The 17,959-nt window shown below is 43.2% G+C and overlaps 1 protein-coding gene across 1 annotated transcript; it reads left to right on the forward strand.

The window, feature by feature from the left end:
- Positions 1–12,903: 12,903 nt before the first annotated feature.
- Positions 12,904–13,890, forward strand: LOC144774000 (olfactory receptor 51G2-like). Its single transcript, XM_078659043.1, has one exon. It carries the CDS (start codon positions 12,904–12,906, stop codon positions 13,888–13,890), a length of 987 nt encoding a protein of 328 aa, XP_078515169.1.
- Positions 13,891–17,959: the final 4,069 nt, after the last annotated feature.

The raw sequence follows: 17,959 nt of genomic DNA on the forward strand, positions 1-17,959 counted from the left end.
CAACAATGTTATTGTTTCCTGTTTCTTGAAAAACAAACATGTTCTCTTTTTTTCCTCCATATATTTTGGTACGTAACAAATAAATTATAAGTTATATATTGCCCAATGAATAATAACACCAATTCATCACCATGTTGACCAAACGTTTTACCCACAATAACATATGCAGGTGCAGTGCACCACTAAATTGATATTTCTTTCTCCTGAATAATTCCCCACCTCACTCTGGGCATCATTCTTTTTGTTACAAATAAAGATGAGTATGGCTTCAAGTCCATGTTTGAAGTGCCTACCAACATGTGCAGGCTCAATAGAACACAATTAACCAGGGGGTTTATAATTAATAACAGCAAACTCATGAAGATCTTCCTAGGCATACTCTACACAGCTCACAGTGACAAAGCAGGTGAACAAATCTATATTGTGTAATATACACTGACACCTCTGTACTTGGTAAAAGGTGGTTTAATAAAGCTTTAGAGAATAACACATTCTTCTTCAGAGCCCTTTGCTGAGAGTATGCACGGGGTTTCACTTCAAAAACAGTAATCTCCCCACTGAAACCTCTGAAAAGAGTAAATGATCAGTATAGTAGGCTTCAGGGAAACACTGGGCCTTGTATTAGAACACTCCATATTCTGGGGCTTATTTATGAGAGCACTGAGTCACTTTTGCACCACGTAACGTGGTCCATGTGTGACACAGGATTCTCATAAAGTTTTACAAAGCCACTGAAAGCCAGCCTGCATGGCTTTCAGTGACCTCATAAACCGTGAATAAGGCGGCGCAGCGCAAATTGCTGCGTCACCTTATTCTGCACCCAGGAGGCGTTCCATGGGTGTTGCAGTGGGTTTGCCATACAACACTCATGGAACTTGATGCTGCTCCAGATTTACAAAGTGATTCAAACATGGGGAAGTGTTAAATCTGTACGCCTCTTGAGGTGAGGTGTAACAAGGTGAAATATGTTCATTTCTACAAATTTTTTCCTATTTCCATATTTGTTGTGTTCTGCAGCACTCAGAGGAAAATGCCTCATAGGATTGTTTCTGTGCAGGAAGGGTGCTTATGTTGGTGCTAGGCTACCAAAACGGTGCCAGCGTAGGCAGAAAGGACATGAATCCACCATGCTTAAATAAAGTGGATTCCTGCCCTTTCACTATGTCATAGGGGAGCGCTCAGCCAAAATGCCATCAATGAGGCACTCTATGTTTTAAAATTTGAGTAACACTGCATTGTTTTTTAGAACAGTATAAAGTGTGAACACTTGCTTTTTTGACACAACATACCATCCATATTGACATCTCTCTACATTGTAAACTCTAGATGTGAAAGGCTATATTCAAACACCTTTTCTCTCAGTAAACATGTTGTATGAATACGTGTATAGATAGCAGGGTCTCTACTAATATTTTTCAACAGAGTCAAGGGCCCGTGTTCAAGGTTTTGGAGAAATACTAGGCTCCCTACATTATTTTCAAGTTTTTTATTACTTATTTTTTTAGTGCTCACACACCATTCTAAAATGTATTTAAGAATAGATCATTTTTAAACTCTCTATTCACACACACACCATACATTAATTAAAATATGATTTTAATTACCTGATATTAGAGCTGTTTCTTATAGGCAGGTGAACACACCATTCTTGTTTGCTTCCAAATAAAATCACCCCTGCTGAGAACAAGTCTAAGAGGTTACACTTCCTTCACCTCAAACAACCAATCACAATCTCAGATATCTGTGATTATGCAACAAATTTACTTATCAAGCTTGATACATTGCATCCAACCATATCACATTATTTTTTCAACCATATAGTGACAATGTTAACTATTGATTGACCTTGATACATAACCCTGGGTCTTTTCTGTCGACTTCTCCCCAAACGATCACGCATGACTCTTGCCAGATCATATCATCGCTCATAGCAGCACAATTTAGTTATTTTTCATGCGGATCTCTTGAGAGTCATGCGGGATCGTATGACTTGCATACAGCAATCTTCCCTTGCTGAAGCTTGCATAGATTGCAACAGAATTTCAAACTCATCAAATAGCACACTTCTTTACAAAACTGTGTCGCTTGAACCAAAAATTATTTTATGTTATAAAACCCTCTATATTGGGAAATTTACAGCTGCTGTGATCTCACAAGAGTGGGAACACCCAAACAGATGCTTCCACCCATATACCTTTGTCCGACACCGTCGAGAGTCCCACAAGCTAATAAACGGAATATGTTTTAAAAAGGCTGTAAACCGATGAAACTTCATTCTCCACTCAGAACTCCACACAATGAGACAGGCTTGCCTTCTAGGATATGTGAGTGGCCTCACTTTTGATACTTTTTCCCAGATTCACATACATATACACTAAAGTGAGGGCAAGCACTCACTTCTCCAGGTGTGCATAGTAAGGTTTGGGGTGGGACTGGTCTCCATTCTGACACCTCTCATGTAGATGATTGGTGTGCATAGTAGGGTATGGGGAGGAACTGACCTCTCGGCTGTGACCTCTCTCTTATATGACAGGTGTGTGTAGTACAGTGTGGGGATATAATGGCCTCTAGGCTGAGACTGTCTACCAAATTTATTTATGTATTTATTTTAAAGGTTTTAGATAGCGCTGGCTAGACCCGGAGGTATCAGAGCGCTTTACATGAGTATCAGATCACAGTTACAAGTTACATCGATTACAAAGGTTACAAAGTTATTAGAGCATGGCAACATAGTTACTTATAAGGTTGAGATAAACAATAAGCATAATACGTAAGGGGAAAAGAGGAGGGGAAGGGCGACGGGGACACAAACCGGAAGACGCGTCAAAGCAACGTCCAAAGTCCAGTAAGCTGTGATCCCAGGGGGAGGGGTATCACTTCCCTATCTCTGTTGCAAGAGGCTCCCTTTACGATGATCGGAGGAAGATGGCGGCCGGTTAAAGAGGTCCGGTCGGGAGCTCCGCAATCATCATCCATACCATAACAAAGACTTAACCCTGGGCAACATAACTATGATTTAGCAGTCTGTGGCAGCCTATATGCTATCGATAGTACCTGCGGTTTGACTCGAAAACAGCGATTCTTGTCATTCGGTGAGACCCTGCAGATTCGGCAATCTCTGTGACCGGCAAGACTGTAGCCTGTGCTCAGGTCCACCGCCACAACGGACGCCCCGCACAGATGGGCAGCAGCCTCGGGAGCTCAGCGCGACTGCCGGAAGGCTCAGGGGAGAGTACGCTTTCACTTCCGGGGGAGAAGCGGCAGCAACAGCGCCAGCTACAGCTACAGCGGCAGCAGCGTCAGTTTCTGGACCCAACATTCGGAGGTTTTCTCGGAGGTGGAATGGAGCGCTAGTAAACAGGGGGATTATAGGGGAGGAGAAGCTCCTGTTTCAACTGGTACACAGCGTTTTCATCCTGAAGGGAGGCTTTCCAAACTGCAAAGGCTGGACAACAAGTCTATAATAAGAAGCAAGGGAAGAAAAGCGGGCCATAATCCCTACTACAGCCATATGAGTCAGGTACGTGGAGAAAAAGAGATCTTGGGGGGGATTGCCCTAGATTTAATTGAAGGGTGTGAGGCAGGTGAGCAGGGGGCCACACGAAAAACAGATTCTAAAAAAGACAGTGGCACAGGAGGGAGTGGTTCAGAAGTGCTTGACTTTCTCCAGAAGACAAGAAGTAGAACAGAGGGAAAAGACCTTATAAAAAAACCAGAAGTTGTGAGGGGGAACGAAGTAATCTCGAGTTACTGTTTTAGAAACAGACAATTTCCAAAACAACGTTTTTCACAACCTCCTAAACAGGTAATCGTGCCATTACAAAAAAAGAACAAAAAAGGTACCAACAGAGAACGTCAAATTAAACCAAAATCAGACAAAACAGGTGCCCCCCCAGAGCACAAATTAAAGATTACACCTTCACTGAGATCTTTTTTCAAAGTGTTACAACCCCATCAAATAGAAGGAAAAAAATCCCACCTTTTGTTGTCCCAAACTGAAGAAATGCCTGGGGATCGGATTAATAAAAATCTGGAAATAGATCCGGAGCCCTCTGGCGACTCAAACACACAAAATGAAACTTCAGAGACTCCCGAGACCTGTGAGACTCCGGTGACTCCGGAGAATTCCACATCTGTAAACGAACCAGGCACAAGTGCCACCAACTATTCTCTACCGCAGGACTTCCTTGAGCAAACTGGAAAACTCATGGAAAACCTCATGGAGAAGGTCTTAGAAGAGATGAGGGAGAGGTTCTTAGTATCTGAATCTAATCAGGCCAAGATTCAGGAAGCCTGCGAGACACTAGAACAGAAGTTGAATACTCTGGGGGATAGAGTATCTGCAGTGGAATCAGAGATGGTGTCCATTAACAAAAAGGTAGACTCCAATCAGGCTGAAATACGGAAATTAGGAGACTCGGATAAAACCATAAAAGAAAAATTGGAATCTCTCGAAAATCAGGCAAGAAGAAACAATCTTAGGATCCTGAATGTACCAGAAAATTTGGAAGGACAAGACATAAGGAACTTCACTATCTCCCTGCTTGAAGAGTTCTTTCCATGGGCAAAGGATGTGAATTTGAGTGAAGACATCCAAAGAGTACATCGAGACCCATTCAGAAAAAGCAAAGACAGGAAGACGCCAAGAAAGATTTTAATCAATTTCAAAACGTATACCCTAAAAGAGAGATTGCTAAGTGAAGGACTAAAGAGCAGTTCATTAAAGAAAGATAACTGGACCATCAGGATCCGTTCTGATATGTCGAAAGCCACCCAGGACAGACAATGGGAACTAGGTCAACATATGGCTGAATTAAAATCCCTAGGGGCTACCGTTCAAATGAGATTCCCTGCCGCACTAAGAATCATGTGGCAGAACAAAATGTACAATATTCGAGAGCCAAGCGAAGTAGAGGATCTTATTCAACAGATAAAGACTAAGCTACGGACCACTACATAACTTAAGAACAGGCAAACGTAACTAAAGATGAAATGTGGAGCTTGAAAAGGGCGATTAACACCGCCCAAAAGAAAGAAGGGAGGCTTCCTCGGGGAGGGCGATGACAAGCACGGAAAACAAAAAACCAAATAAAAAAGACACCATGGGTGGGGAGCAAACTAGGGAAAAAATTGAAAAAATTATCCTCAAAAGCGAATTAATAGAGAGTACAAGAAAACAACGAATAAAAACGAAATCGGGACTAAAAAATTCAAAAAAACGAAAATATCATGTCTAAATTGCCAAAAGAATTTAAAATTTTATCATGGAATGTAAATGGACTCAGAACATTGAGTAGACGGAGGAGAATTTTTGAATATTTAAAACTAGTAGACAGCGAAGTGATCATTCTCCAAGAGACGCACCTTTTAAACCATGAATGGGATCCTATAATTAAATCACTGAACTGGGTAGATTCTTATGTCTGTACTAACCAAAATTGCAACATAAAGGGAATTGCAATACTTTTCAAGAAAACACTTAACGTGAAAATCATTCAGAAAACAGTAGATAATAAAGGTAGATGGGCAGTAGCAAGAGTCAAGATATACGATAACAACCTAACAATAGCGGGATACTATGGACCAAATATTGATGATCCAAACCACCTACAAAATCTATATACAGAACTCTTAACAACACCTGATCATATACTGCTTGGAGGCGACTTCAACATCATGATTGACCCCAATTTAGATAGATCGCCCCCAGGAAGACAATCTAATCTACCAAAAATGAGAGAGTGGCTAAACATATATAAAAAGGACTTAGACCTGGTTGATATGTGGAGAGAGAAAGGGAACAAAGAGATCCCTTTTACCTTACACAACAAAAAACTAGGCCACAAGTCTAGAATTGACTATTTCTTGATCAGTAAAAATCTCTACAAAAATATCAAAACGCTGGACCATCTGACTGAACACCTATCTGATCATTCTGCGGTGCTACTAGCTGTACAACTGGAAATAAATAAATCTAAATCTAGATGGACAGTAGATCGCACTCTGTTTCTTGATCCGGAGATAAGAGAAGATCTGAATATTACCTCTTCTTTGAGGATAATAGAGTAGGTACCTCAGATCAAATAACCTGGGATGCCTACAAAGCAGTTATCAGAGGTAAACTCATGAGTTTGGGGGCACACAGATCTAAACTCACCAAACAAGAGATTAGTGAAAAAGAAAAGAGTATAAGTCAACTAGATATACGGATAAACACAGCACCAAACTTAGAGATAAGAAATATATTAGAAAAGGAAAGAAAAGTTCTAAGCGAAAAGTTGGCAGACTATCTTGAAGACAGAGTGAAAACTAAGTGGGAGGCTAGCAAACTCGCTACGCATGAGTATGGAGAAGGGTGCGGAAAACTACTGGCCTGGAAAACAAAAACAGAACAAACCAGAAATAAAATAGATAAAATACAACTAAGTAATCAATCGGGGACAACTTCTGATGAAGCAGAGATTAAGCAGGAGTTCGAAAAATTCTTCTCCGAGTTGTATAGAGAAGATTCCTCCTCTTCCCCTGAACAATTAGGAGAATATCTGGGTTCACTAAATTTATCAAGGCTATCAGAACAGGAAAACGAAGAGTTAAATGCAGAAATAACAACAGAAGAAGTAAGAACAGCCTTAAAATCCTTGAAAAAAGGGAAAGCCCCTGGGCCCGATGCCATACCAAATGAACTCTCATCAACGCTAAGGGAAGTTATAGCCCCACCACTAACTCGATTACTAAATAAAATCTATAGGGAAAAAGAAAAAAATCCTGATACCTGGCATGACGCTATTATTAGCCTGATCTTAAAACCAGGAAAAAATCCTACAGTCTGTGAGTCATATAGACCCATATCCCTGCTAAATTGTGACTATAAAATCTTCACCAAAATAATAGCAGGGAGACTAGCGTTGGTAATGCCAAATCTGATACACTCAGATCAAAAGGGTTTCATAAAAGAGAGACAAATATCTGATCTTACCCACGAACTTTTTGCAGCAGTCGACATAGCCACTAGTGAAATAATCCCCCTTACAATAATAACCTTTGACGCAGCTAAAGCGTTTGATCGAGTCAATTGGTCTTTTCTAAATAGAGTGGTCAACAAATACAACCTTGGTCAAAACTTTAGTCATCTGATAATTGAGACTTATAGAACCCCAAGAGCAAAGTTCCTAATTAACGGAGGCTTAACTAACAACTTCACAATACAAAGAGGAACTAGACAAGGTTGCCCGCTCTCTCCCTTGCTTTTCAACTTATACATTGAACCTTTAGCAGCCACAATCAGAATAAATGATTCAATAATTCCTTTTCAATATCAGGACTGGGTCAAAAAGGTGGCACTCTATGCAGACGACTTAATGATTTTTACAGGAAACTATCAAAACTCCTTCCCAGCAATAAATGAGGCAATTACAAAGTTTGGCAAGGTATCCGGATACTTAACAAATGAAGCAAAAACAGAATCAATGAGCTGGAACACTCAACAGAATCATCCATATACAAGAGATAAAATAAAATATCTGGGTATAATCGTAGTAAAAGAACTCGAAAAAATTCCCCAAATAAATCTGAATAGGATTTCATTAGAAATGAAAAGACTTTTAAAAGTATGGGACAAGCTACCTTTAAACATGATTGGAAGATCAAATTTGGTAAAAATGTCGATTCTTCCCAAATTTACCTTCCATTTTAACGCCATTCCTTTGGAGTTCAAGAAAGATCAATTGAAAAAAATTCAAGGAGAAATAACAACCTTCATATGGGCCTCAAAAAGTTCAAGAATTGCTTGGAACAAAATGAGAAGAAAAAAACTAAAAGGAGGAATAGCTAGCCCAGATATTATGGAATACTGTAGAGCTTTCCAATTCAAGAATGCAAGAACTCTGGTGAATCGCCATGATTGCTACCCCCAGTATCTCCAAATATTAACAAATAAAACAGACCACTTCCTGTTTAAATTCGGGCACCCAAAATTCTTTAAAAAAATAAAATTAAAGGTACTAAAAAGTCTAGCAAAACTCTGGTATCAAGTAAGAAGTGCATTAAATATTCCTTACTATTGCAACGCAGCTCCTATATGGGATTCACCAGGCACCCCGGAGTGCTTAAAAGATGCCCTATCAACTCCACTAAGATCAGCAGGAATTAACAAATGGGGACAACTAATGACAGAGAAGTCAATAGTGCCTTGGGAACAACTTATAGAAATCACCAACGGGACACTCTCAAAATTTAAGTACTATCAACTTACAAGTTGGTCTAGTTCTCTGTCAGAGAAAAAAACTGGAAATACAGAGATGGAGAAAGAGATCATGAAAATCTCCCCAATAAAAAAGGAAATTTCAATATGGTACTGGGCCATAATCATCTCAGGAGATGATAACGCCTCAATCTCGGAATCAATCTGGAGTAAAATTATTCCACACCCGGATCTCGACAATCTATGGCAGAAATCTTGCGAAAAATGTTGGACTATTGTCAAACCAGCGCGATTGAAGAGAAATCATCTATTCACACTGCATAGGGCATATTGGACACCTAAAAGATTGTCAAAATTCAGGGGAGCAAGCATAAAATCCTGCCCCAAGTGTGGATTAGAAAAAGCCGACGATATACACATGTTCCATAGATGTCCACAACTGGAACCCTTCTGGCAAGATGTAGGTAACACGTTAAGTCGGATATTGGGAGCAACTCTAAAAGTAAGTACAACATTAATTATTTTTGGGATATGTACCGAGTTAAATGTAAGTAACGAAAGGTTAACCAGGAAACAAGAAAATTTATTATTCATCCTGATACTCCTTGCTAGAAGAGAGATTTGTCTGAATTGGGTTAATCCAACATCTCAATTACATAAAGACTGGCTTAATTCTGTTATAAATACCAATAAATTAGATAGAAAGGGAAAATTCTCCAAAAAGTTTAACTTCTGGGAAATCTGGGAAAACCATTATATTAATCAATATACAAGAGATACCCGAGACAGTAACAATATGTCCAATGATTAAAGCGGTGACAATAATTCAGACGGGAATTATTTCCCGCCGAGTAGTCAAAAAAGCTAGCTCTACCCTCTCTACGTCATGAATTATTGAATATGGTAAAGGACACAGAAGGCTTTCAATATGACAGTTCCACCAAAGGGATACTCTATATGGCCGGATACTTACAAGAAAAGAGTGAAGGAATAAAAGTGGAAGTCCCAATTTCTTCTGTGGTACTCCTCATACATTCATACGCAAAATGAGGAAAAAAAAAAAAAAAAAAAGAGGCTCCCTTTACGCAGTGGACTCTCTCAGAGGGGTGTCTGAGACTCCAAGGTCTACATACTAGATCCTTCCCCAAAAAGGGGAGAGGGAGTGCTTTGGCAAGGGGTGCCATACCATACCTCAGCCGTGAGTGGCTCCCTTGGTGCAGGGGACTCTCTAAGCGGGTACGCTGAGACCCCAGAGTATAAATATTGGATCTTTCCCCAACAAGGGGAGAAGGAGTGATTAGTCAAAGGGCACAAAGGACAGGGGGCTAGGCAGAGCAGCAGGCACAGGGAGAGATTCAGGGGACAGGGGATAGGAGCTAGGGACGTAGATAAAGAGAGAAAGAGTACTAAATGGGAACATATTTAGTTAATGAGTTATTATATAGTGCTGACTAGACCCAAAGGAATCAGAGTGCTTCACATGAGGAACTGTAATGTTGCAATTTACATCAGTTAAAAGTTACATAAGTATCAAGAAAACATTTAAAGAACATAGGGGACAAGGTGAGTGGTGCAAGGAAGGGTAAGGGGATCGGGTAAAGGGGTAGGAGGAAGATAAGAGGCAGAGACGAGGAGAAAATCTGCCCAAGGTCCGGCTGGGTAGGTGACGGCAGGGGGGGAGACCACAACCCATCTCCTCTTTAACCATCTGGTAGCTCCACTGGGCATCAGCCAAATCGCTTGGTCTCCACAGTCTGGAGTAAGTTCCGCAGGTTTCTAGTCCTGATGTGTAAGCAGGTTAGGGGATAGGTTCAAGGTCTGGTCAATGTCCAATTGTTGTCTCAGGGAAGTAAAATAAGGTGGAGGGGACTACTATGGCAGCCATCTTGGGGACAGGCAGGGGACTGTACTGTACACTGGTAGCCATCCAAAGGTCAGGCAACAGGTAGTTAGAGGCAGTATCCAGGACAGCAGCCGCCAAAGAATATTAGTCTGAGCCCTAGAAGGGACACATGGAAAAGGGGTGCCCAGCCTAACGTATCTCCTGTGAGCCCAAAGATGCAGTGACAGGATCAAGAAGAAGACAGCTCCCTGCCCTAGTGCCATGTTGGGGTCAGGCAGGGCTCCTCGTGGAAATCTTACCTCATGCACCAAAGTCAAAAACTGTGCAAATGATGGGAACCCATCAGCCCGCATCGGTCATTAACAGTGGTATCTGTGCCCCTCTGACCTTTTACTCGCAGCCTGCTATGCTCAGAACTCTGCTTTGACATCCAGGTTTCCTTCGTGGTTTCACATTGCCATGACGGCCGCACTAGTTCTTCAGGTGATGCGGCGAGGCAGCAGCCTATATTGCTGAGGGAATTGCCGCAGTGCCTTGAATGGTACCGATGTGCTTTCCCGCCCCAGAGTTGCCCGCTGGCGTGTGCGCCGCTGAGGCCTGTGCTGCAATGCGCACCTACTAAACACCTCGTTGCGTGCCCGCAGTTCACTGATTAGGGCCGTTCGCCGCTGTGCTTTGTTGCCTCCAAGACACGTGGTTGCGTGTGCGCCGCTGGGGCCTGTGCACCCTGCGACTTGCGGTGAGGGCGGAGGCAGGATCCGCCCTGCTCCTGTCCTCGAGGTCGCACGATGTTAGATCCCAGAGTCACATCAGAGACATGCAACGTCCTCGCTCGGTTCACTCGGTACCCACCAGGAGCAGGCACACATCCCCACCACAGAGCCGCATCTCACTGCAGCCCTGGCTCATCACTCCCACTCTTCAGCAGGCAGATGCACGAAGCCTGCGTACCTGCAGAGCACTCCGGTACCAGCGACGACTTCCCAGCCAAGCAACAGCCTGTAAGCAAGCTCTGGGTCTCCGGCAGCCGCCACAGCTGTGCATAGTAGGGTGTGTCGAAGGATTGGTCTCTTCTCTGAGACCTCTCTCTTTTATGACAGATATGCAAACAAGGGTGTGTGGATGGAATGGACTCTCTCCTGTCATGTCCACCCAGGATAACAGGTGGTCATTGCAGGGTGTGAAGAGACACTGTTCTCTCCAATGACACCTTTATCCATGGTGATAAATATACTTTGTCAAACCTCTCCACTGAGACTTTTTCCCAGGGTAATAAGCATATGTCGTAGAGTGTATTGCATAGTAGAGTATGGGGAGTTACTACTTCCTCTGTTGAGACTGCTACCTAGGGTCACTGTTGTGAATAGTAGAGTTTAGGAAGGAACTCCTCTCTCTTCTTAGACATCTTCCAAAGGTGATTGGTGTTAATAGTAAGGTCTTATAAACAACTACCATCTCTAGGAAGACTGCTTTATACAGTGACAAGTGTGCATACTAGAGTGTATTCAGAGATCCCCTACTCCTTTCTATTTTTCATGATCCCACAAGGACCTTCCAAGTTTGCAAACTTTAACAAAAAAAGTACATGTATTTCCATCACAGTAGTTATGCCCTACATACCTCCAGTCAAAATCTAGGAAGACAGGATGCCTTTCCCTGTCTCCCTAAATACATTTTTCAGTGCATTCTCACAACACCTGAACATCTTCAAAATAAACAGAAATGGCAGACATTTTATTTCTAAACCTCAACAGCCAGCCAATCAGAGTGCTTGCCCCTGTGGAACACGCAGGAGTCTCTCACTCCCACTGAAGCAAAACGCTGATAGGAAAAACAGTCATTTTAAATTCACCCTCTTGAGGGACTCACACAAGTCTCTCAGAACACAGAAAATGTACAAATATCTTTAACACTCATTTCTCAAAAACTACTGAACAGATTTACACCAAATCACAAAAGCACAGTCTGCGGACAGAGGTCTAGCTTCCTGCACAATTTGATGGTATTCCGTTCAACAGTTTGTGCTGCAGCGCTTTTTACAGAAATCTATGGAAAATAAATGGGTATTTTGCATTTTGAGACCCCCCATTTTGTTCTCAGGTCCCACTTGGCAGAGAATCCCAAAACTTTTCAGGAAGTACCTAAAGAGAATCTGCTTCTTTCTTTTATTAAAGATACATGAAAAATTGACAAACAAAAGTATTCCTCACTATAACAACACATAGGTTTCAATATTCTCATCCTACAGTACACAATGGAGATATCAGCTAAAATATTTAGCATTCGCAACCCTCTCATTTAGTAAATCAGAGGGTTTGCAATGCGCAAACCCTTTTTATAAAGTACAAAGCTGCTTTAGGAAACCATTTTAGATTGGTATTTGGAAGGGGCATGCTAATGGTACCCCTTCCAAATAATAATTCACTATGGTATTTATACATTTTTTGCGATTACGTTTGGTTGCAAAACATTAATATTTTACCACCAACTCAAAGATGGTGCTAACACATTCGTAAATTGTAAGGAGTTCACAAGGGATCACTTATCCTTCATGAATATTTTCAAAATTTGGGGTAGGCAGTGGTCCACGTGACCACTCCTTTTTCATAAAACATATTAGTAAAGCATTACATTTTTCTGGGTCAATTTTATGTTGCAGTGCAGGAGTGACTATTTTGCATTGTAAGCAAAAATCAAGAAGGGTGTGCGATGGATGTTTTCCACTGAAGTGACTAACTTCAAAGTCTGCTGCAGCCTTGAGTTGCTAATAATCATGCAAGTTTAGGTTTCCTAATATTTTTCTTTTGTTGGTTTACATTGCAGGTCATTTAAAAGGGATATCGCCTTCGTTAAGAAAAATATGGCATCAGCAAACACAAGCAACTCAAGTATTCCTTCGTTCATCCTGATGGGATTTTTGTCGATCAATGTTGCCACAAATGTGTTCCTTTCTTTCCCTCTGTGTTTATTTTATGGACTGTCTTTATTTGGGAATGTACTCATATTATTCATCATAAAGTCAGACAACCAGCTCCATACCCCCATGTTCCTATTGATTTCAATGCTTGCAGCAACAGATTTAGGAGAAAGCCTAGCTACTCTGCCCACAGTGCTTGGAAGACTCTGGTTTGACTTCAGAAACATTCATTTCTACGCATGCCTGACCCAGCTCTTCTTCATTCATGCACTCGCTCTGACAGGGTCCACCATTTTGATGGCCATGGCCTTTGACCGCTACGTTGCCATCTGTAACCCTCTACGCTATGCCTCAATCTTACATGCAATGATAACAAAAATTGGACTGGTGGCTTTAGCCAGAGGTATATGTTTTACAATTCCATTTCCAATTTTTCTCACTCATCTACATTTCTGTGATAATAAAAACCTCTACCATGCTTTTTGCTTCCACCCGGATGTGATGAAGCTTGCCTGCTCAGATCCAAGGGTGACTAGCACCTATGGTGTTTTCATAGTCATGTCCTTCTTCCTAGATTTACTATGCATACTCTTCTCATATCTCAGGATTCTCAGAACTGTCTTAGCTATTGCCTCAAAGGAAGAATCAATCAAGACCTTCAGCACATGCGTGTCCCACATCTGTGTCGTTTTGATATTTTACACTCCGCTAATAGGATTGGCTGGTGTTCACAGGTCAGCGAACGATGCATCGCCTTTTCTACCTGTTCTCATGGGTCTTGCATACGCATGTATACCACCAGGTATAAATCCACTTATTTACAGCATGAAAACCAAAAAGATCTGGACTGCAATCCGCAAACACCTCTGTGTGAACACAAGAAGGACCTTGAGAGTTACCTGTGATGCTGTGCTGGAAAGATCTACATGATACGTTAATATGCATTTACAAATGAACCTTCAATGGTCTAAGCGCATCAACAGCTATTAACAGTGCAGCTATGATATTGCCTGCTTTATTAACTTTACTGTTGACTGAAGAATTGCACATGGTCAAGAGAAATGTTGTCTACTTAATTATGTTTCTTAAAGTCTGAGCATGTGGTTTCCTCTAATTACAACTGTCTTTTATCATTGAACTATCTGTCTATAAGTTTCAGTGTTGTAATAAAAGATGTGGCTGTCTTGTTTTCAGTTCAATGTATTTGTACTCCAAAGTGTCACAATCAATAACACTATATGTTTAAATACTTTATGACTATTATGCTTGCTTCAGTATATCACTGCCATTCGAAGTAACCTGGGTCTCCGGACAGAAGGTACCATACCGATACATAGGGGGCGGCGCAGTGAATGGGGGGTAGGGGGGTGGATACTTGACACATGTTCCTCCTAGGTGGCCTCGCAACACATTAAGAAACTAAAGGTGCTGTCTTAGAATATGAATGGTCTGGGAGACAAAATCAAACGCACTTTGGTATTACAGTATCTCCGCAGACACTCTCCTGATATAGTGCTCCTGCAGGAGACGCACCTGAAGGGAAATAAGTATCTATTACTCAAACGGTTTGGGTACACGCTTGTGGCACATGCAGGGTTCACAACTGGCTCCAGGGGACAGCGCTATTGCTCAAGAACTCGGTGCCACTAGTGGTAATTCGAACATGGTGTGATCAGATGGGGCGATATGAGGCGCTGTCGCGGACGTGGGAGGGTCATACCCTTAATATATGCTCAGTGTACATCCCTCCGAGAATGCACGTGGTGACTTTCCCAGTACTCAGCACATTATTGTTGGACTTGCCAGTCGGTACTCTCATCCTGGGTAGGGACATGAATGAGACAATGCTGCCGGAACTAGACCAAGATACGCGCTCCCCCAGAGCCGGGGGTTGCTGCCATTGAAAGTTTTTGCGACTGCAATGGGGTTGGTGGACCTGTGGAGACTGCGCAATCCCACTGTCAGACAGTATACCCACATTATCATGGTGCATTGTACACATACTACCTCGGTGGGACTCTTTCAGGCTGGCTGTCACAGGGCTCGGGGAATATCTGAGCATTCCGCGGTAGAGGTGTTCCTGCGGGGCCCATTTAGGGACTGGACTCTACCTCCACGTTTAGACCCCTATTTATTCAAGGACCAGGAATTCAGGGAGCAGTTTGAGGAAGGTACTGATCGATACTTTACCAAAAACTCGGGATCTGTGCAAGCCAACTGTATATTGTGGGAGTCATGTAAAGCGGCGGCCAGGGACTTTAGGCAAGCGACTGCCGGGGCTAGACGCAAAGAAAAGCCGGCAAATTGTGACAATTTGGAGCAAGAGATTACAGCTCTTGAATCTGCGCTGGGACCAGAACAGGGTGGCGACATGGGATGCCTGCACACACTTCGACTTAAACAAAAAGAGCTCAGGGATCAAGAGGAAAATGCAGCCCGTGTGTATGCTAAAGTCACGCAAAGACGCATATATGACTTAGGGGACAAGGCAAACAAACTCATTGCATGGTTGGAAAGGAGGGATAGAGGTCGCAACTGGGTCTATGAGATTTGAATCTCTGACGGTACGGTGAAGGGGGCAGGTGCAGTTATGGAAGAGGAGTTGCCCAATATTATGAAGGGATCTATCAGACCCAGAAAGACGGGGGAGGAGGACTGCACGGAATTTCCAAAAGATATAGTCTTACCAACGCTCAGTGCGGAAGACCGGGAGGCAGTTGACTCGGACCTCACTATAGAGGAAATTGAGGAAGCCATACGGGATCTCCAATCAGGGAAAGCAGCGGGTTCGTACAGCTTCCTGGCAGAACTGTATAAATGTGTGGCAGGGTATCTAGGACCCCATATGCTCCGTGTGTTCCGAGAGGCGAGGGCAGAGTGCCAATTGCCTCCAGACCTGAGGACAGCTACAATTGACGTCATCCCTAAGAAATGTAAACAACCAGATCTTTGTAGTTCATACCGACCGATCTCGCTCTTGAACTTTGAGGCTAAGGTATGGCTTAGGCGATTGCAAACAGACTATCCTCAGTGATACAGTCTCTGATTCACACAGACCAGTCCGGATTTTGGCCTCACAGAAACACCAGGTTCAATCTCCATCGTTTATATGGGGTAATGCACATGGTACAGCTGTGACCTGATGACCAGGCAGTACTCCTGTCACTCAATGCCCATATGGCTTTCGATAGTATTGAGTGGCCATATTTGTTGGCTGTTCTCACTAAGCCCGTATTTGGCCCGGGCTTCTGCACCTAGATTGAGTTTCTATACGCTGGCACATGTCGGAGTTAATGGAACAGTGTCTAGAGTTTTCACGCTGCATAGGGGTACGTGGCAGAGCTGCCCGCTCTTGCAGGTGCTCTTTGTGCTTGCACTTCAACCACTGGCCTCATGGGTAAGAGGAGATCTGCTGGTGAGAGGCATTGATGTGGGAGGGGGTGGGAAGAACGTATCTTTCTCTATGTGGATGATATCCTGCTGTACGCCCATAGACCTAGACAGACCTTGCAAAGGCTTATCCATAATATACAGTCATTTGGCCAATATTCTGGATATCATATAAATTGGGATAAATCCCTGGTATACACTCTTACGGGGGAGCATCCGGCTCTGTCGTCGGCATGTAAAGAGCTGTTCCACAAAGTTTCCTTTAGATATCTGGGAATCTGGATAACCAAAACGGAAGAGGAGTTCATGCAGTTAAATGTGGACTCGCAGTTGGAGAGGATGAAGGGGGATGTGGCCGATTGGTGGCGCTTACCGGTCTCCCTTATGGGAAGGGCAGTTTTGATCAAAATGGTGGCCCTCCCGCGCCTCCAGTACACGAAACAGAATACCCCATTTCAGATCCCGGGAGCCTTCTTCTGCATTATTGAGTCTGAACAACAAACACTGATGTGAGGAGGAGGTTGCCTAGGAATGGGTGGGTCTTTTCGCTGACTGAGGCGCCAGCCTACTGGGTCAATCGATTTGCCATGGGTTCGGGTGGCTACCTGTCTGCTCTCTACTGGGGGAGGAGGGGCACTCCGTCCCTCCCGATCCACACTCAGACAGTGGTCATGGCATGGCGGAAGGTGACTAAAATAATCAGTTGGAAGGCCAGACTCACCGAACAAGGGATGGAGAATTTTTAAGAGAAGTAAGGCATCTGAAGGGTTTCCATAAGTGGAGTAACATAGGCATTGATCTTCTGGGTGACATTTGGGTAAAGGGGAACATGATTACATTTGATCGTCTTATGGCAGAGTTCCAAATGTGTACGACTGAACACTTCAAATACCTACAGTTGAGACACGCACTTTACTGCCATTTGAAGGAAGGGGACTCAATACCAGAGTACACACCACTTGAAGATAGACTCCTACTGGATCCAATGATAGATAGGGCGATATCCCTTACCTACAAAAAGCGATTAAACAATACACTTGACTGCCTGGGACCCTTGCGGGCATCCTGGGAGTCAGATGTGGGTCTCCTTGAGGATGATGACTGGAGAGAGGCCCAGAGAGATAGCTGTGTGAGCGAGATTTAGGTTGATACAACTCCGTATTTTACATAGGTCATATGCCTCGAGGACGGTACAGTACCGTATGGGCCTTTGTACATCAGTGCAGTGTACTAGGGGCTGTGGCGAGACAGGAACTTTTTTCCACATATTGTGGGCCTGCCCCAAGATTCAGGCATTTTGGAATGGCTTGGCTCGAGTGATGACAATAGTGGTGGGGGAGCAGGTCCCAGTAGATGTGAGATGGCATATTCTCGGGGTGACTGGCAAAATAGTATGGCCCAAATGGGCCATGACATGGCTTGCACTGGAGGGAGTGGTGGCAAAGTGTAACATCGCCTGAGCATGGGGTGCCAGTGCAGCCTCAATGGTAGAATCCTGTAAAAATGATTTGGGTTGGTGCCAACAGGCTGAGCAGACAGTATACCAGAGCAGGGGATGCCCACACAAATGGGAAAAGATATGGTGGGCCTGGGTGAGCTACAGAACCGG

The sequence above is a fragment of the Lissotriton helveticus genome, chromosome 8, assembly GCF_964261635.1.
Source record: "Lissotriton helveticus chromosome 8, aLisHel1.1, whole genome shotgun sequence".
Classification (NCBI taxonomy): Eukaryota; Metazoa; Chordata; class Amphibia; order Caudata; family Salamandridae; genus Lissotriton; species Lissotriton helveticus.